The 21,181-nt window shown below is 49.7% G+C and overlaps 1 protein-coding gene across 3 annotated transcripts in view; it reads right to left on the reverse strand.

The window, feature by feature from the left end:
• SFXN5 (sideroflexin 5) overlaps nucleotides 1–21,181 on the reverse strand; it is a 102,553-nt gene that overhangs the window by 40,381 nt on the left and 40,991 nt on the right. For all 3 annotated transcript variants that reach the window (XM_056490228.1, XM_056490230.1, XM_056490229.1), the window contains exons 8-11: nucleotides 19,791–19,847; nucleotides 18,456–18,521; nucleotides 8,254–8,344; nucleotides 2,952–3,067 (exon numbers count right to left, since the gene is read on the reverse strand). In XM_056490228.1, coding sequence (XP_056346203.1) covers nucleotides 2,952–3,067; nucleotides 8,254–8,344; nucleotides 18,456–18,521; nucleotides 19,791–19,847 — 330 coding nt within the window. The remainder of the gene's footprint in view (nucleotides 1–2,951; nucleotides 3,068–8,253; nucleotides 8,345–18,455; nucleotides 18,522–19,790; nucleotides 19,848–21,181) is intronic.

Genomic DNA, 21,181 nt, shown 5'->3' on the forward strand with positions numbered 1-21,181 from the left:
TTTGATCTCAACATTCCGGGTCACAAAGGCAGCAGAGTGAACAAAAGAGACAAACAGAGCTTCCCTGGCTCCACCTGCTGAGAGCAGAAGTGCCCAAACATCCCAAAGATTCCTGCACAGCCAGGGCAGGGCTGCCTGGGGGGGGACAGCTGGGGGAGGTGATGGAGGGAAATGCTGGAGGGAAATGCTGGAGGGAAAAGTTGGAGAGAAATATTGGAGGGGAAATGTTGGAGGGAAATGTTGGAGGGAAATGCTGGAGAGAAATATTGGAGGGAAATGTTGGAGGGAAATATTGGAGGGGAAATGTTGGAGGGAAATGTTGGAGGGGAAATGTTGGAGAGAAATGTTGAGGGAAATGTTGGAGGGGAACTGGAGAGAAATGTTGGAGGGAAATGTTGGAGGTGGAAATGCTGGAGAGAAATATTGGAGGGAAATGTTGGAGGGAAATGTTGGAGGGAAATGTTGGGGGGAAATGTTGGAGAGAAATATTGGAGGGAAATGTTGGAGGGAAATATTGGAGGGGAAATGTTGGAGGGAAATGTTGGAGGGAAATGTTGGAGAGAAATGTTGGAGGGAAATGTTGGAGGGGAAATGTTGGAGGGAAATGTTGGAGGGAAATGCTGGAGGGGAAATGTTGGAGGGGAAATGTTGGAGGGAAATGCTGGAGGGAAATGTTGGAGGGAAATGCTGGAGGGAAATGTTGGAGGGAAATGTTGGAGGGAAATGTTGGAGGGAAATGTTGGAGGGAAATGTTGGAGGGGAAATGTTGGAGGGAAATGTTGGAGGGAAATGTTGGAGGGAAATGTTGGAGGGAATTGTTGGAGGGAAATGTTGGAGGGAAATGTTGGAGGGAAATGTTGGAGGGAAATGTTGGAGGGAAATGTTGGAGGGAAATGTTGGAGAGGAAATGTTGGAGTAGAAATGCTGGAGGGGAAATGCTGGAGGGAAATGTTGGAGGGGAAATGCTGGAGGGAAATGCTGGAGGGGAAATGTTGGAGGGAAATGCTGGAGGGAAATGTTGTAGGGGAAATGTTGGAGGGAAATGTTGGAGGGAAATGTTGAAGGGAAATGCTGGAGGGAAATGCTGGAAGGAAATGTTGGAGGGAAATGTTGGAGGGGAATGTTGCAGGAAAATGCTGAGGGAAATATTGGAGAGGAAATGTTGGAGAGGAAATGTTGGAAGGAAATGTTGGAGGGAAATGTTGGAGGGGAAACGTTGGAAGGAAATGTTGGAGGGAAATGTTGCAGGAAAATGTTGGAGGGAAATATTGGAGAGAAATGTTGGAGGATATGTTGGAGGGGAATGTTGTAGGGAGATGTTGGAGAGGAAACGTTGGAGGGGAAATGTTGGAGGGGAGATTTTGCAGGGAAATGTAGGAAAATTTTATAGGGAAAAATAAGGGAAATGTTGCAGGGGAAATGTGGGGAAATGTTGGTGGGGAAATGTTGGGGAATGTTGGAGGTCAGATGCAGGGGAAGTATTGTAGGGAAATGTTGCAGGGGAATATTGATGGGGTGGGAGTGGATGGGATTTAAGATCCCTTAAGATCCCTTCCACACAAACCATTCCATGATTTTATGTCACAACAAACCCTCACACAGGGACAGCTGTGCCACACTGAGGATCTGCCACGTTTTACATGACAAAAACCAGGATTAACCTATCCAGGAATTAATTAGATGGCAGCTGAGCAGAAGTTCCCAGAACTCCCAAATTTTATCTGTAAGCTCCACCTCCATTGCTCTCACAGCCCCTTCACTTTTCACCTTTTATTTTCCCTTCCACCCATCAGGATGGAGAGGGGAAAGTGGGTCCTGGAGCCAGTGAATGGAAGTGAGGAAAACTGGCTCTGAGGAGTGTCTGAGCCCTCCAGCAGATTGTTTTAATCCCCCTGTTAACCAACAATATGGGCTCTACTCGAGATCTCCCCGTTCCTGCAGAGCTGTACATTAATTGCTGTCTCTGGAGTGCCTTGGACAGAAGGAGGGAGGGAAATGCCAACATTATATTATTAACTCCTGTGCCTGGGCGTGTGCTCAGCACAGAGCCCACTTGGAGACGGCTCAGGGGGTGCAGAACCACAGCAGGGAGGGGAGGGAAGAGCTCCAGGCAGATGGCACAGGGTGGGGACACAGCTGTCACAGCACCTGGCTGCCCCCAGCCAGCTCTGGGCAGCTCTTAGGGCAGGTGTGCCAGGGCAGGGTCGAAAACTGCTCAGCCCCTCTGGGGGAAGGTGTGAGGGATCTGGGCTGGGGTTCCACAGGTGAAGCATCAGGCACAGGATCTGCTTTTGGTGTCACTGTGCCCTTCCAAACCAGGGCCAGCCCCGAATTTCCCTGCACAAACCTGGGTTCTCCTCCACTCCCAGCCCCTAAAACCCCGAATTGCAGTGGCTGAGGGATGTGCTGAGCCTGGAACCAGCTCCTCACACTCACATTTGGGTTCTCCTCCCCTCCCAGCCCCTAAAACCCTGACTTGCAGTATCTGAGGGATGTTCTGAGCCTGGAAGCAGATGTCCCATCTCCTCACACTCACATATTTGGGTTCTCTTTCACTCCCAGCCCCTAAAACCCTGAATTTATCCCTAAAGCTGTGGCTGATGGATGTGCTGAGCCTGTCCCATCTCCTCACACTCACATGTTTGGGTTCTCCTCCCCTCCCAGCCCCTAAAACCCTGACTTGCAGTATCTGAGGGATGTTCTGAGCCTGGAAGCAGATGTCCCATCTCCTCACACTCACATATTTGGGTTCTCTTTCACTCCCAGCCCCTAAAACCCTGAATTTATCCCTAAAGCTGTATCTGAGGGATGTGCTGAGCCTGTCCCAGTTCCTCACACTCACATTTGGGTTCTCCTCCCCTCCCAGCCCCTAAAACCCTGAACTTATCCCTAGGGCAGTATCTGAGGGATGTTCTGAGCTGGACCCAGCTGCCCCAGCCCCTCACACTCACGTGCTTGGCAGCTACTCTGGAGGAGCCCACCACGGTGCCGTTGCTGTCCAGGACATCGATGCCCTCCTCCAGCTCCGTGTGCCTCATCAGGACCACGTTGCAGATGTTGGCACTGGCTGGGGGCAGAAGGGCAGCAGGGTCAGAGCTGGGCCTGGGAATTGAAACTCTCTGTGTGTCTGGCTCTGACCCCTGAGAACACAGCTTTTGGCCTTGGAGAAAGATCCCAAATTTGGGTGATGGAGTTAAAATCACGAGTAGAGGTGTGTGGTGTCTGAAGGGTTTGGAATTTTGGGGGTTTAGAATATAGTGATGGGTGTGGGATAAGAAGGAGGATTTGGGGTGTTGTCTGTTTCTGTGTTCATCTTCCTGATTTCAATCAGAATTTTTTAGTTGGACTGTGGGTCACAGGGGTTTGGTTATTGGGTGAAAAGTATCAGTAACACAAGTATCAGCTTTTAATTGAGCTGTTTGGGTTTAAAAGACCTTGGAACCAGCTAGGGACACCTCCAGGTTTAGCTGTTAGCTACAAGTGCTGCAAAACTCTTTGTGCTGCAGATAAAATTTAATAAACAACTAAATCTGAACACAAAAAAAAAAAAAAAAAGTCAGTCTCTTTCGTGCTTTAATCCTGACTCTAAGTGAAAGGAAAAATACAAAAAAAGACCCCAAACCAAAACAAAAAAACAAGAAAAAAAAAATCACAAAAAACCAAAAAAAAAAAAAAAAAAAAAAAAAAAAACAACAACCAAAAAACCTCAAAACCCCTCCAAAAACCCCAAAAAACCCTAAAAAAACTAAAAAAAAAAAAAAAATAAAAATAAAAAACCAAGTCACTAATGAAGGGGTACAAACTGTCAGAGCAGCAGCTGCTGTTTGCCCTCCAGATCTCCTTCCCTCCCTCTGCTGAGGTGAATTGTTCTGATCCCAAAAAAATGATGGGATTCTCAAGGAGAACAAGAACCAATTTTTAGTTTTTTCTCTCTGGGACAATAAGGGCAAAAAGGACACAGGAAGGTGCCAGGTGTCCTTGGCTGTGGCTGGAATTTGATGATCTTTAGGTCCTTTCCAGCCCAAACCATTCCAGGATTTTCTCTATTTTTGGGGTTTCAAGCCCAAATCATTCCAGGATTTTCCCTATTTTTGGGGTTTCCAATCCAAACCATTCCAGGATTTTCCCTATTTTTGGGATTTCCAACCCAAACCATTCCAGGATTTTCCCTATTTTTGGGGTTTCAAGCCCAAACCATTCCAGGATTTTCTCTATTTTTGGGGTTTCCAACCCAAACCATTCCAGGATTTTCCCTATTTTTGGGGATTCCAGCCCAAACCATTCCAGGATTTTCCCTATTTTTGGGGTTTCCAACCCAAACCATTCCAGGATTTTCCCTATTTTTGGGGGAAAATTGGCTCAGGACCTTGGAGAGCTCCTCTCCCAGATTTTGTGGCTCTTGAGGCTCGAGGTGACCCCAAATTCTGATCAGGAGTTGGGGCTGAACACCCTCCCTGGGGCTCAGGCACTTCCCCACAAAACTTCTGGGCTGCTCAAGTGGCATTTTCCAGCTCCTCCCCCCTTCTCCCTGCAAACTTTCCACCCAGAACTGAGACAAACCCAGCGCTGCAAGCGCCAGCGCCTTCCAAAAATGTGTTTCTGACGGGTTAATATCCGCTAATTAATCTCAATTCATGTCATATAACAAATGTCTAATTTTTGGAGGGTGGTGGGTGGCTGAGCCCTCTCTGGAGGCAGCTCTGTGCAATCAAGGATGATTTGTGGTGACAAACGCTCCTTCCCCTCCCGAGGGAGAGGAACACACACACACACGCACACTCTGTCTCTCCCTCTGATATCCCGATTTATTTCATTATTATTCCATGAACCAGACACTCTCCCCATCTATCAGATCTGTGTTCCCAACCCTGCAGCTCCTCAACCCAGAGAAAGAACAAAACAAGGCCTTGCATTTAAGGAAAGTTTGGCCCCTCTTTGGTTGTTTTTTTGGGTTTTTTTTTCGTTTTTAACACACACGCTGCCCCATCCTCCTCGCTGTCAATCACAGGGAGCAGCTCCAACACTGAGCATGGCGTGTCCAGACCTCACTGATGCTCCCAAAATGGTTTTTTCCAAGATTCTGGATTCCCTGAGCTGATCCCAAACCTCTCCCCTTCTGCCTGATGGGAGAGCAGAGAACGCTGCGAATTATGGCAGAACTGGGATTTGAGAAAGGAAAGGAAAGGAAAGGAAAGGAAAGGAAAGGAAAGGAAAGGAAAGGAAAGGAAAGGAAAGGAAAGGAAAGGAAAGGAAAGGAAAGGAAAGGAAAGGAAAGGAAAGGAAAGGAAAGGAAAGGAAAGGAAAGGAAAGGAAAGGAAAGGAAAGGAAAGGAAAGGGAAGGGAAGGGAAGGAAAGGGAAGGAAAGGGAAGGGAAGGGAAGGGAAGGGAAGGGAAGGGAAGGGAAGGGAAGGGAAGGGAAGGGAAGGGAAGGGAAGGGAAGGGAAGGGAAGGGAAGGGAAGGGAAGGGAAGGGAAGGGAAGGGAAGGGAAGGGAAGGGAAGGGAAGGGAAGGGAAGGGAAGGGAAGGGAAGGGAAGGGAAGGGAAGGGAAGGGAAGGGAAGGGAAGGGAAGGGAAGGGAAGGGAAGGGAAGGGAAGGGAAGGGAAGGGAAGGGAAGGGAAGGGAAGGGAAGGGAAGGGAAGGAAAGGGAAGAAAAGGAAAGGAAAGGAAAGGAAAGGAAAGGAAAGGAAAGGAAAGGAAAGGAAAGGAAAGGAAAGGAAAGGAAAGGAAAGGAAAGGAAAGGAAAGGAAAGGAAAGGAAAGGAAAGGAAAGGAAAGGAAAGGAAAGGAAAGGAAAGGAAAGGAAAGGAAAGGAAAGGAAAGGAAAGGAAAGGAAAGGAAAGGAAAGGAAAGGAAAGGAAAGGAAAGGAAAGGGAGAGAGAAAAAGAAGAAAGAAAGAAAGAAAGAAAGAAAGAAAGAAAGAAAGAAAGAAAGAAAGAAAGAAAGAAAGAAAGAAAGAAAGAAAGAAAGAAAGAAAGAAAGAAAGAAAGAAAGAAAGAAAGAAAGAAAGAAAGAAAGAAAGAAAGAAAGAAAGAAAGAAAGAAAGAAAGAAAGAAAGAAAGAAAGAAAGAAAGAAAGAAAAAGAAAGAAAGAGCTTTCATTTCCTTCAGATCAGGTTTGGGGTGGGATTTTTGGGGCTTTCTGCGTTTTGTTTTTTTTTCTCCATGAACATCTCCAGGACGTTCCCACCTTCATCAGTGACAGCCTGGCCTTAGGGAGAATTTGGGGATTTTTTTGGACAATTTGGGATTTTTTTATTTTTTTTTTTTGACAATTTTGGGATTCTTTTTGGACAATTTTGGGATTTTTTTGGGACAATTCTGGGATTTTTTTTTACAATTTTGGGATTTGTTTTTTACAATTTTGGGATTTTTTTGGACAATTTTGGGATATTTTTGGACAATTTGGTATTTTTTTTTTTTTTTTTACAATTTTGGGATTTTTTTTTTTTGACAATTTGGGGATTTTTTTTGGGACAATTTGGGATTTTTGGGCAATTGTATTAGAAACAGAAAATTTCTTCTGGGAGCTGGAGCTTCAAGAGTTTTTGGGACACAGATCTTAATTAAGGGTTTGCCCAGGTCTGCAAACCACAAAGCAGCAAGGAGTGGGGGATCCCTGATGCCCTGGCTCGTAAGGAAACATGGCAAATAAAATATTAGCTGGAGGATTAATTAAAACAAATTAATTAAAGAAATGAATGATGGCTCCTCAATCAATGCCAACACAAACACTGGTGTGAACACAAGGATTTCCTGAGTGTGACTCCAACCTCCCTCCTGGGGCTGCAGCTCATCCCTGCTGCTCTCCTGGGTAATAAAACCCAAGAAAAGCAAAACAAAAAAACAAAAATAAACTGACCAATGCATTTTATTGCAAACTAACCAATGCATTTTATTGCAAACTAACTAAATGAATGGTTGAACCCAACCTTTGGGCTTAAATGAAGAATTGAACCCAACCTTTGGGTTTAAATTATTTTGCATTTTATTGCAAAGTGACCACAATGCATTTTACTGCAAACTAACTAAATGAATGGTTGAACCCAACCTTTGGGTTTAAATTATTTTGCATTTTATTGCAAACTAACCAATGCATTTTATTGCAAACTAACTAAATGAATGGTTGAACCCAACCTTTGGGTTTAAATGAAGAATTGAACCCAACCTTTGGGCTTAAATTATTTTGCATTCTATTGCAAACTGACCAATGCATTTTATTGCAAAATAACCAATGCATTTTATTGCAAACTAACCAATGCATTGTATTGCAAATTAACCAATGCATTTTATTTCAAACACACCAAGGCATTTTATTTCAAATTATTTCTTTGCATTTTATTGCAAACTAAACAATGCATTTTATTGCAAACTATTTCTTTGCATTTTATTGCAAAGTGACCAATGCATTTTGTTGCAAACTAACCAATGCATTTTATTTCAAATAACCAATGCATTTTATTGCAAGCTAACTAAATGAATGGTTGAATCCAACCTTTGGGTTTAAATTATTTTGTATTTTATTGCAAAGTAACCAATGCATTTTATTTCAAAATAATTAATGCATTTTATTGCAAAATAACCCATTTTATTGCAAAATAACTAATGCATTTTATTTCAAATAACCAATGCATTTTATTGCAAACTAACTAAATGAATGGTTGAATCCAACCTTTGGGCTTAAATGAAGAATTGAACCCAACCTTTGGGTTTAAATTATTTTGCATTTTATTGCAAAATAACCAATGCATTTTATTGTAAACTATTTCTTTGCATTTTATTGCAAACTAACCAATGCATTTTATTGCAAAGTGACCAATGCATTTTATTGCAAAGTGACCAATGCATTTTATTGTAAACTATTTCTTTGCATTTTATTGCAAAGTGACCAATGCATTTTATTGCAAACTAACCACAGTGCTGCTGCTTATTTGAGGATTTGACCCAGCTCAGCCCAGATTTTGCAGGTGAAACGCTCCCAGACTGGAATGGTTGAGGACCAGCCAGGGCTGACCACGCTGGAAGCTGCTTCAGAGTGGACAGTGCAGCTGAAAATCCTCCACCAGCATTTTTTTTTTGCAGCATTTTTCTGCCAAAATTCTGCTTTTCAGAGTCCCACCCCTGCCTGCCCCAGCTCAGGCAGCACCCCTGAGAGGACACGAGCAGGAAGGGAGGAGCTGTGTCCAGCCCAGGGGCTTCTGGCCACCTGCAGGTTTGCAGCCACAAAGACAAAAAAAACAAAGGAATTTTTCCTTACCAACAGCAGGGAATGGCACAAACCTCTGGATCAGGAGGCGGGTGGCTGGGGTAAACTTGTTTGCTCTCTGGATCAGAACGTTAAGGCCCACCTGGGAAAGGAGAAACACATGAGCACAGCAGGGCAGAGGGCACAGTGTGGGGTCTGCCCCCATGGAGGGGAGTTTGGGAATTAAACCTGCCCCAGTGCAGGGCTTGGCTGGGCTGGGCTCAACTCTTTAGTCAACACAGGGTTAAATCCAATTGTTAAAACAAGGGTTGAACACAACCTTTGGGCTTAAATGGAGAGTTGAACCCAGTTCTTGGGTTTAAATGAAGTATTGAACCCAACTTGGGTTTAAATGAAGTATTGAACCCAGCTTGGGTTTAAATGAAATATTGAAATCAGTTCTTGGGTTTAAATGAAGTACTGAACCCAGCTTGGGTTTAAATGAAATATTGAAACCAGTTCTTGGGTTTAAATGAAGTATTGAACCCAACTTGGGTTTAAATGAAGTATTGAACCCAGCTTGGGTTTAAATGAAATATTGAAACCAGTTCTTGGGTTTAAATGAAGTACTGAACCCAGCTTGGGTTTAAATGAAGAGTTGAACTCATCTTGGGTTGAAATGAATAATTGAACCAAACTCTTGGGTTTAAATGTAGAATTAAACCCAGCTTGGGTTTAAATGAAGTATTGGACCCAGTTCTTGGGTTTAAATGAAGGGCTGAACCCAGTTCTTGAGTTTAAATGAAGTACTGAACCCAGTTCTTGGGTTTAAATGGAGTATTGAACTCAACTTGGGTTTAAATGAAATACTGAACCCAGTTCTTGGGTTTAAATGAATGGCTGAACCCAGTTCTTGGGTTTAAATTAAGAGTTGAACCCGACTTTTGGGCTTAAATGAAGAGTTGAACACAGCTCTTGGGATTGAATAAAGAGTTGAACATAACTTGGGTTTAAATGAAGTATTGAACCCAGCTGGGGTTGAAACGAAGTACTGAACCCAACTCTTGGTTTGAAATGAAGAGTTGAACTCAACTTTTGGGTTTAAATGAAGGGTTGAACCCAACTCAGGTTTATATGAAGAGTTGAACCCAACCATTTGGTTTAAATTAAGGATTGAACCCAACCTGTGGGTTTAAAAGAAGGGTTGAACCCAACTCTTGGGTTTAAATGAAAGGCTGAACCCCAGCACATCCCAGCACATCCCAGCCTGGAGAAGCACTGGCTAAGCCCTGCCTGAGCTCAGGGCTGCTTCTCCAACCCCAGGAAATGTTTCCAGAGCCTTTCCCTAGGTTTTCACCCAGACCCCAAACTCTTGAACTTCTACCCCTTCAAAAAAGACTGGATTTTTTATTTTTTTGCATTTTGTGGGTATTGGGATGAACCTTTTCAAAGTGTGAACACCTCCAGAAACCATAACACAGTCGAAAACGTGTGGCTTTAAGAGAAGCCAGTTTTAAGCCTGGCTTTGCTGGTCTGCCCCATGGGTGTGGGTGTTTAGTCTGGATATGGTTAATCCGTGCCCATGACAGATTTTGTTGGGTTTGCAGCCCCTGCTCGGAGGGTTGAGGCAGGATTTGACATGGAGGTGGAAGAGCAGCAGCTTTTGAAAGAGCAAAGCTGAGTCTGGGAGAGGCAGCACGGCGAGCGCAGGGCAATAAAAACATTTTACTTCAGATTTAATGGGATGAACTCAGTCCCCACTTGCAGCAGCCTCCCTGCTGGGAATATGAAATTAAATGTTGCTGGAGATTAAATCCCATCTCCCAAATCCTCAACACAAGGACTGGGTTTAGGAAACTAATGAGGGTTTGTTTGGCACAGTTTGGGAATTGCTGTCGCTGATCTGTGAGCTCCTTCCCACGGGGCAAACAGGGCAGGAACTGCTCAGCCTGAGGCCACCAAAGCAAAGGGTCATCAAGATGTTAATGAGTTTAATTACTTGGGATTGGCTGAAGGATGTGTTGAGGTGAATTCATCATTAAAAACCAAGCTCAGGTTTATTGTTGTGACCATCACCCAGTCACTGGTGATGGAAACATAGAACAGAATCAGAGAGGATTCACCTCACCAAACCTGGCACAGGCACAGAACCTGCAAAAATCCCCAGAGGGAACAGAAATGGCAGGGAAAGCCCTCTGAGATCGAGGCCAACCACCCCCAGCACTGCCCCACGTCCCCAAGTGCCACATGCACGGATTTAAAATCCCTGCAGGGACAGGGACTCCACCTGCCCTGGCCAGCTGAGCTTGACAACCTTTGGGTGAAGGAATTCTTCAATTAAACCTTCCCTGGCCCAGCCTGCAGCTCCCTCCTGTCCCTTTGCAGCTCCAGGGATGGACAGAATTCCAGAATGGGTTGGGTGGGAAGGGACCTTACAGAACACCCGTGGAAGGGACACTGCCACTGTCCCCGGGTGTCACAGCCCTGCCCGGCCTGGGGACACGGCAGGGTGGGAGCTGTCCCAGGGTGTCACAGCCATACCCAGCCTGGGGACACGGCAGGGTGGGAGCTGTCCCAGGGTGTCACAGCCCTGCCCAGCCTGGGGACACTGCAGGGTGGGAGCTGTCCCCGGGTGTCACAGCCCTGCCTGACCTGGGGACATGGCAGGGTGGGAGCTGTCCCTGTGTGTCACAGCCCTGCCTGACCTGGGGACACTGCAGGGTGGGAGCTGTCCCCGGGTGTCACAGCCCTGCCCGGCCTGGGGACACGGCAGGGTGGGAGCTGTCCCAGGGTGTCACAGCCCTGCCTGACCTGGGGACATGGCAGGGTGGGAGCTGTCCCTGTGTGTCACAGCCCTGCCTGACCTGGGGACACTGCAGGGTGGGAGCTGTCCCAGGGTGTCACAGCCCTGCCCGGCCTGGGGACACGGCAGGGTGGGAGCTGTCCCAGGGTGTCACAGCCCTGCCCAGCCTGGGGACACGGCAGGGTGGGAGCTGTCCCTGTGTGTCACAGCCCTGCCTGACCTGGGGACACGGCAGGGTGGGAGCTGTCCCTGTGTGTCACAGCCCTGCCTGACCTGGGGACACGGCAGGGTGGGAGCTGTCCCTGTGTGTCACAGCCCTGCTCAGCCTGGGGACACGGCAGGGTGGGAGCTGTCCCTGTGTGTCACAGCCATGCCTGACCTGGGGACACGGCAGGGTGGGAGCTGTCCCTGTGTGTCACAGCCCTGCCCGGCCTGGGGACACGGCAGGGTGGGAGCTGTCCCTGTGTGTCACAGCCCTGCCCGGCCTGGGGACACGGCAGGGTGGGAGCTGTCCCTGTGTGTCACAGCCCTGCCTGACCTGGGGACACGGCAGGGTGGGAGCTGTCCCTGTGTGTCACAGCCCTGCCCAGCCTGGGGACACGGCAGGGTGGGAGCTGTCCCTGTGTGTCACAGCCCTGCCTGACCTGGGGACACGGCAGGGTGGGAGCTGTCCCTGTGTGTCACAGCCCTGCCCAGCCTGGGGACACGGCAGGGTGGGAGCTGTCCCTGTGTGTCACAGCCCTGCCTGACCTGGGGACACTGCAGGGTGGGAGCTGTCCCTGTGTGTCACAGCCCTGCCCAGCCTGGGGACACGGCAGGGTGGGAGCTGTCCCAGGGTGTCACAGCCCTGCTCAGCCTGGGGACACGGCAGGGTGGGAGCTGTCCCTGTGTGTCACAGCCCTGCCTGACCTGGGGACACGGCAGGGTGGGAGCTGTCCCTGTGTGTCACAGCCCTGCCTGACCTGGGGACACTGCAGGGTGGGAGCTGTCCCTGTGTGTCACAGCCCTGCCCAGCCTGGGGACACGGCAGGGTGGGAGCTGTCCCAGGGTGTCACAGCCCTGCTCAGCCTGGGGACACGGCAGGGTGGGAGCTGTCCCTGTGTGTCACAGCCCTGCCTGACCTGGGGACACGGCAGGGTGGGAGCTGTCCCTGTGTGTCACAGCCCTGCCTGACCTGGGGACACTGCAGGGTGGGAGCTGTCCCTGTGTGTCACAGCCCTGCCTGACCTGGGGACACTGCAGGGTGGGAGCTGTCCCTGTGTGTCACAGCCATGCCCAGACTGGGGACACGGCAGGGTGGGAGCTGTCCCAGGGTGTCCCAGCCCTGCCCAGCCTGGGGACACTGCAGGGTGGGAGCTGTCCCTGTGTGTCACAGCCCTGCCTGACCTGGGGACACGGCAGGGTGGGAGCTGTCCCCGGGTGTCACAGCCCTGCCCAGCCTGGGGACACTGCAGGGTGGGAGCTGTCCCAGGGTGTCACAGCCATGCCCAGCCTGGGGACACGGCAGGGTGGGAGCTGTCCCAGGGTGTCACAGCCATGCCTGACCTGGGGACACGGCAGGGTGGGAGCTGTCCATGGTGCAGGCTCTGCACCGGGACAAGAGCAAATCCAGCAAATTCTGCAAATCCAGCAAATCCACCAAATCCACCAAATCCACCAAATCCAGCTTTTCCCAATTGCTGAGGAGTCCGCCTTGATGGACTGGGGGAGCCAGGGGAACTGGGCACAGGGACACGGGATTGACACAGGGACACATGGATGGACACAGGGACATGGGAGTGACACAGGAGTGGACACAAGGACATGAGAGTGGACACAGGGACACGGGAGTGACACAGGGACACGGGGACACGGGAGTGGACACAGGGACACGGGAGTGACACAGGGACACGGGGACACGGGAGTGACACAGGGACACATGGATGGACACAGGGACACGGGAGTGACACAGGGACACGGGAGTGACACAGGGACACAGGAGTGACACAGGACACCAGAGTGACACAGGGACACGGGATGGACACAGGAGTGGACACATGGCACCAACGCCTCCTAACATCCCGCAACACAAATCCGGGATCAAACCATCACTGGGACAGAAAGCTCCCCCAGGGCTCTCCTGTGCCTCTGCCCTTCCTCCCTTCCTCCTCCTCCTCCTCCTCAGCTGCCATTCGAATTCCTGCCGTTTCTTTAGCTCCCAGTTTTGTTTCAGCACCAACAACATTCCCCCAGACATCACCACACGTGGAAGCCAGAACCATCAGACACTGTCAGGGACCAACATTTCTCATCCCTTTTCTTCTCCTCCTTGTCTCAAAAAGTTCTGACCTCATGTCTACCAACACACCAATTCCAAAACCATGGGAATTTAAAAAAAATATCCCTGCTTTTTTCCTCCTTTTTATGAAGATTTTTGAAGCCTGAGAGATGGTTTTGAATGCCTGACACTGGCAATGACCAAGCCCACACCTCTTAAACCCGGCCTGGAGCAGTAAATCCATCCAAGGAGTTATTTCACTTCACACTGAGAGGGAATTTTTATAAAATAAAGGAATCTCAGGAATCCAACGAGCATTAGCTGGTAGATGGCACCACCCAAACATTGCTGAGCCACTCTCTGGATTCATGGACTGTGCTGGAGAAAACTCCACTGATTTAAGGGATTCAATTCCAGCATCCCTGAGCTCTGCAGCTGGAGCTGGCTCTTCCAAGGGACCTGGAAAGTCAACTTGGAAAGAGGGACTGGCTCCAAGGGAGGTTATCCCTCATCCCCCAGTCACCAGATTGGAGTAGAACTAATTGGATCTGGTGAGTCCCATCCAGCCAAGCTGGAGAAAAGAGCATTAGGAGAAGGAAGGAAAAAACTCATTCATTAGGGCTGGGAGGTGAAGATGGAGGCAGAGATGGAAAACTGGGCTCTGTCCCAACTGGAGCCTTCCCAAGGCAAGAACAGAACGGAGGAGTCGAAGGGAAGGGAAAGCAACGAGGATCCGAGTGGGGAAGGAAGTTGGGGAGCAGCAGGAGTGAGGGAAGGAGGAAACATCCCTGCCAAGAGAATTCCAGGAGGGATGGCCACAGCAGCCCCACGGCTGGATGCTTCCAGGGAAGGCAGCGGTGTGGTCTGGAGCAAGAGAGGAGCAAAGTGGGAACCGTGCTGAGAACAGACAGACGGGTTTGGGAAATGTGGGGAAAGGAGGGGCAGGGGCCGTGCCCAGCACAAGAGGGTCAAACCAAGATCTCCATGAACCTGGGCCCTGTTCAGAGGGACAGCATGATGATGATGATGATGAGGCTGATGATGATGATGATGAGGAGGAGGCTGATGAATACGGGATCATTCCCAGAGGGACAGCATGATGATGATGATGAGGAGGATGATGAGTACTGGGATCATTCCCAGAGGGACAGCATGATGATGATGATATGATGATGATGATGATGGGCACTGGGATCATTCCCAGAGGGACAGGATGATGATGATGATGATGAACACTGGGAACATCCCCAGAGGAACAGGATGATGATGATGATGATGAGCACTGGGATCATTCCCAAAGGGACAGGATGATGATGATGGTGATGATGAACACTGGGATCATTCCCAGAAGGAGAGGGTGATGAGGATGATGATGATGATGATGATGATGATGATGATGATGATGATGCTGGACACTGGGAGCATTCCCAGAGAACTCCACGTCCTTGTCTCCCACAGCTCAGGGCTGTGCCTTTGGGAATGGCTGCTGCAGCTCCAGCGATTTCTGGGCTCCGTGGAGGAACTGCCAGGCTGAGGCTCCAGCCTGACACATCCAACCCTCCCTTCTGGAACCCAGAATGAACAGAGAAAGGGATGGGCAGGAGCAGGAGCTTGGGAGCAGAGAGATGCAGACTTTAGAGCCAGGCACTGACTCATTTCAAACTTTAACTCCATTTCAAACTGAAGTTGATCACCAGTGTGTTGGATTGATGTGACCAGAAATGTGGATTCTGTCCCAGCTGGGTGGGGCAGTGCCCCTGATCTCCTGGCACACATTATCTGCTCATGGGCCATCTTTAAACCAGCTGGGCAATCATCTTTATCTTCCCACAGCCCATCCTCCCTCCAGGAGATATCTCCTGTTCATGGCCACTGAGTCCCAGGGCATGACTGATAAAATTCCACCATCCCATGGGAGATGCTCCAGCCAGGGGAGGAGCCAAGCCTTTCCTACCCAGAGAAAAACTGACATTTGGGACACCAAGGAACCTTCTTCCCACTGGATTCCAGAGGAAAACCAGACCTTTGCACATCATCCCTGGAGCTTCAGAGGAAACTGCACCTTCTCCAGGAGCACTGCTCCAGCTGAACCACATCTGCCCCTGCAGGAGGATGCAGCCACCATTGAATGGGACTGTGCCAACACCCTGACTGACTGACGGGTGTCAGCTTGGATTCTGACTCTGGCAGGGCTGGGATTGTTCTGTGTAATACTGCATTGCTATTTTAATTTTCCTAGTAAAGAACTGTTATTCCTAATTCCCCTATTTTTGTCTGAGAGCCCCTTAATTTCAAAATTACAATAATAATAATTTGGAGGGAGGGGATTTACATTCTCCATTTCAAAGAGAAGCTCCTGCCTTTATTGGCAGACACCTGTCCTCCAAACCAGGACACAGTGCCTCGGATCCACTGGGATTTTCCTCCTGCTCCCAGGGAGCTCCATCCCCTCCCAGCCCTCTCCCCAATTCTCCAGCCCCTGGGCAGGACAGAGCCCAGCCAGGGGAGGCTGCAGCCCTGGCTGCTGCTGGACATCACAGCCCATTCACAGGCTGTCAGCACAGCTCGCAGACAATTATCAGGAACAGGGGATGGGATTGGAAAACCCGCAGGGACACTGCACCCGGGGAGGAGAGCGAGAAATGAGTGAGAGAGAGAGAGCAGTGTGGGCAGGGAAGGAGGAGCAGCCCGGGATGGGGAGCACAGGGCAGGGAAGGAGGGGCAGTGATGGGATTGATGGGAAGGGAAGGAATGGGATGGATGGAATGGGAAGGAGTGGGATGAATGGAATGGGAAAAACTGGGATGGTGTGGGAAACATTGAGATTGATGGAAAGGGAAGGAGTGGGATTGATGGAAAGGGAAGGAGTGGGATGGATGGGAAGGGAAGGAGTGGGATGGATGGAATGGGAAAAACTGGGATTGATGGTGTGGGAAACATTGGGATTGATGGTGTGGGAAACATTGGGATTGGTGGAATGGGAAGGAGTGGGATTGCTGGAATTGGAAGGAATGGGATTGCTGGATTGGGAAGGAATGGGATTGCTGGAATGGGATTGCTGGAATGGAAAGGAGTGGGATTGCTGGAATGGGAAGGAATGGGATTGCTGGAATGGAAAGGAGTGGGATTGCTGGAATGGGAAGGAATGGGATTGCTGGAATGGAAAGGAGTGGGATTGCTGGAATGGGAAGGAATGGGATTGCTGGAATGGAAAGGAGTGGGATTGCTGGAATGGGATTGCTGGAATGGGAAGGAATGGGATTGCTGGAATGGGAAGGAGTGGGATCTCTGGCTGAGCCCCTCCAGGCTGAGCCCCTTTCCCAGCTCCCTCAGCTGCTCCAGCCCCAGGATCCAAACAGACCAGCACACTCCAGCTCTCCTGCTCCTCTCCAGTTTTCACCTAATTCGGTCCTAAGCACACCCAAGTGCAACCCCACAGACTGTCACAGACAGCCCAGAGCACCAGTAAATCCCCTGGCAGCTGTCCCCATCCTCCAGGGGCTCATGTAGAGTCAGGATTTAGGCTCAGAAAGCAGGAAAAGTCCAAAATGCAGAGCTCTGGGTCTGCCTGGTTTTTAATTCCAGGCCTTTCAGCACAGCCCCAAGAGTCACCTCAGCCCCCAGGGAGAAGCCTGAGCCCAAGGCCAAAGCCCTGAAGAGCTGAGCCAGAACCCAAAGGGATCAGCAATGCCATAACAATGGAGCTGGGATCTGAAACTGGGAACTGGGAAATGGGTGGGGCTGGAAAAATCCCATCCCATCCCATCCCATCCTATCCCATCCCATCCCATCCCATCCCATCCCATCCCATCCCATCCCATCCCATCCCATCCCATCCCACCCCATCCCATCCCATCCCATCCCATCCCATCCCATCATCATCAGGGACACCTCCAGTGCCAGGGTGCTCCAACCTGCCCTTGGACACTGCCAGGGATGGGGCAGACCCAAATTCCCTGGGCAAAAGGAACCTTCTTCCATATAGGAATAATCAAATTGCCATCAATTATTATCTACAAAAAATTAAAAATCTTAAAAAGCAACTATTACCATTAAAATCGGCTTCATGCATCTTTTTTAACCTTCTGAAAGTGTGAAAAATAGCAGAGTAAGAGTGAGTGTGTCAGCTGGAAAGAGTTTCTGTCTCATCACATCCCCCCCTGATCTGTGCTGCTCTTGGCACTGGAGTACTGGGGGAATAAAAAAATTCCAAACATTTGAAACACACTTGGTCTTTCTCAAGTCTTTTTACTTCTGCCTGCCTTTGTTTGCCTTGTTTAGGAAAACCAGCTGGTATTAATTGCACTTCATGCACCACCAGCAGGAACAGCAGCCAGATATCAGGAATTGGAGCCCAAGCCCAGGAATCCACTCAATTGATGGGGAAAAAAAAAAAATTACATTATCACTCTGCTCAGAACAGCAGTGAAATGAGGGAGCAAAAGAAAAGGCAGGAAAGAGGCTGTAGGGGGAGAGTGGGATAAAAATAAATTACAAACATAGAAAGAGAGAGATTAGAGAGGGGATTCCCAGATTTGCTGTGGATCCCTGGCAGTGCCCAAGGCCAGGCTGGACACTGGGACAGTGGGAGGTGTCCCTGCCATGGATGGGGTGGGAATGGATGGGATTTAATGGGATTTAAAGGGATTTAATGGGATTTAATGGGATTTAATGTCCTTTCCCACTCAACCCCTTCCAGGATTCCATGCCATGACCTGGACACCAGCTCCAGCACAGGAGAAGATGTAATTCCATCCCCAGAGAACATTCCAGAACTCTCCTCTCCTCTCCTGGCACCCAGGGCCCTGCAGCCTCGGGGTCTCCAACTCAGCCTGGTTAATTAACCCACCACCAATTAATTAATCATGTTCCCAGAGCAGCAGAGCACAGGGCAGGAGGTGCTGGGTGGGATTCTGGTTCTGCAGGAAAAGTCCAAAATCAAGAGCTGTGGGTCTGCCCATGAGGAGGTGCTTTAAACACCCTGCTGGGGTCATTAGGAGCTGCTGTTAATGGCATTAATCACCTGGATTTTAACCCAGGTTGCTGGTTCTGCTGGGAGCTCAGCCATGCAGGCACAGCCACACCTCACCGACTGCATTTGCTGCTTATCAAAACTTGAGACAGTTCAAAGATAAAAACATGCTTGGCAATCCAAAAAACATCTCCCAAGCAGCCCCTGAGTCACGAAATGCAGAGATATAAAGAGTTACCCACTGCTATTGAGACAGCACTTATGACAGCTCCCAAGTAGCCCTGGATGAACTTGGATGTCGGGGAAGGCTTTGGAGAGAAAAACAAAACACATTTTCAATAAACAAACTTCTGGTTATTAATATTCAACCCGTTTCCCCCCTCCCCTCTTTTTTTTTTTTTTTTTTTTGTTTGTTTGTTTGTTTGTTTGTTTGTTTGTTTTGTTTCTGGTGTATTTGTTTCAAAGCAGAGACAGGTTTAATTTTGTCATATTGTTCTGTGACACATGGTCTGTCATCCCGAGAGGAAACCGTGGCCTCCCCAGCAAGGTTACAGGGAATGGAAAATTAATTGGCATCAGAAAATTATAATAATAGCAGCTCAAAGGAAGGATGTGAGTGAAATTCAGCAAATGGCACCAAATTAGCATTTCTACCCTGAGTGCTGAACCCCAAACTCGCCACAGTCAATATTTTGTCTGTGAAATGTTCTCTCAATGAGCTGGATGGATTCCAGCTCAGCTTCCCACATCCCAACACGGGATGAATGGAGGCTGAGGAGAAGGAGGGGAGGAGGAACATTCCCAGGAACATCCCAGGAACATTCCCAGGAACATCCCAAGGACATTCCCAGCACTTCCCAGGAACATCCCAGGGACATTCCAGGGACATCCCAGGAACATTCCAGGGATATTCCAGGGACATTCCCAGCACATCCCAGGGACATCCCAGGGACATTCCCAGGAACATCCCAAGGACATTCCAGGGACATTCCCAGAGACATTCCCAGGGACATTCCAGGGACATTCCAGGGACATTCCCAGCACATCCCAGGGACATCCCAGGAACATCCCAGGGACATTCTCAGGGACATCCCAGGAACATCCCAGGGACATTCCCAGGAACATCCCAGGGACATTCCCAGCACATCCCAGGGACATCCCCAGCACATCCCAGGAACATTCCAGGAACATTCCCAGGAACATCCCAAGGCAATTCCCAGCACATCCCAGGGACATTCCAGGAACATTCCCAGCACATCCCAGGGACATCCCCAGCACTTCCCACTGCTACCAGCACGACCAAAACCCTCGGGCGATGGGATCCTGGAGTTTCCTCTGCTCCCCCTCCCAGGCACCACCCTGCTCTGTGCCCTTTTACATCCCAGTTAAACCATCCCAGACCAGTTAGGGGCCGGCTCAGCCCCAAGGCCCCATTTCCGATCCTCCAGCCATTCCCAGGCCCTGGTGCTGGTGGCACTGGTCTCCACCAGGGGACAGTGGCCAGTGTGGGTCCCTCAGTGGCCAGTCTGGGTCCCTCAGCAGCCCCAGAGTGGCTGGTGCTGCAGGGCCGTGCTCACCTTGCTCGCGTTGCGGTTTGCATAGTTCACACACGCGTTGTGGCTCTGGTTCAACCACTGCAGACAGAGGGGAACAACATCAGCACAGCCAGCCAAACCCCCAATTCTGGCAGCTCTGAGGGAAAACTCATCAGCCCTGGGGCTGCTCCCAGCTCAGCAGCTCGCTGGGGCAGGGGTTAGGTCTGGTTTGATGCCCTGCAGATGCAGGATGGAAATCCCAAGGTGTCCAAGGGCAGATCTGTGTCCCTGGATGCTGGTGGGAAACTCCTTCCTGGCCCCATCTCCCTCAGTGCTGTGGGGTTTAAATCTCACAGAATCCCAGGATCATTGAGGCTGGAAAATCCCTCCAAGGTCACCAATCCCCACCTGAGCACTGAGTGCCACATCCAACGTTCCTTGGTGCCTTGGGCTGCAGTACAGGATGTGGCCAGAAATGTGAATTCTGTCCCAGCTGGGTGGGACAGTGTCCCTGATCTCCTGGCACACATTATCTGCTCATGGCCATCTTTAAACCAGCTGGGCAATCATCTTTATCTTCCCACAGCCCATCCTCCCTCCAGGAGATATCTCCTGTTCATGGCCACTGAGTCCCAGGGCATGACTGATAAAATTCCATCATCCCATGGGAGATGCTCCAGCCAGGGGAGGAGCCAAGCCTTTCCTACCCAGATAAAAACTGAGATTTGGGACACCAGAGCAGCCTTTGCCACTGGATTCCAGAGGAAAGCCAGACCTTTGCACATCATCCCTGGAGCTTCAGAGGAAACTGCACCTTCTCCAGGAGCACTGCTCCAGCTGAACCACATCTGCCCCTGCAGGAGGATGCAGCCACCATAGAATGGGACTGTGCCAACACCCTGACTGACTGACGGGTGTCAGCTTGGATTCTGACTCTGGCAGGGCTGGGATTGTTCTGTGTAATACTGCATTGCTATTTTAATTTTCCTAGTAAAGAACTGTTATTCCTAATTCCCCTATTTTTGTCTGAGAGCCCCATAATTTCAAAATTATAATAATAATATGGAGGGAGGGGGTTTCCATTCTCCATTTCAAAGAGAAGCTTCTGCCTTTATTGGCAGACACCTGTCCTTCAACCAGGACACTTGGACACCTCCAGGGATGGGCACTGCCATGGGCAGCCCCTTCCAATATCCAGCCACCCTCAATGTGAAGAAATTCCTCCTGGTGTGCTGCCAAATCCAAGGGCAGTCAGGATCCAGCAAAAGCCCAGCTGCCTCTCCAGCAGGAATTCCTGAGCTCCAGAGGCTCCCTGAGGGTCAGAGGAGCAGGAGATGAGCAGCTGTCCCAGCTTGGCATTGAACTGGCACTGGGACAGAGCAGCTGGGGCTGCCCCAATCCTGGGAGTGTCCAAGGCCAGGCTGGACACTGGG

This window comes from Oenanthe melanoleuca, chromosome 4, assembly GCF_029582105.1.
Source record: "Oenanthe melanoleuca isolate GR-GAL-2019-014 chromosome 4, OMel1.0, whole genome shotgun sequence".
NCBI classification, from domain to species: domain Eukaryota; kingdom Metazoa; phylum Chordata; class Aves; order Passeriformes; family Muscicapidae; genus Oenanthe; species Oenanthe melanoleuca.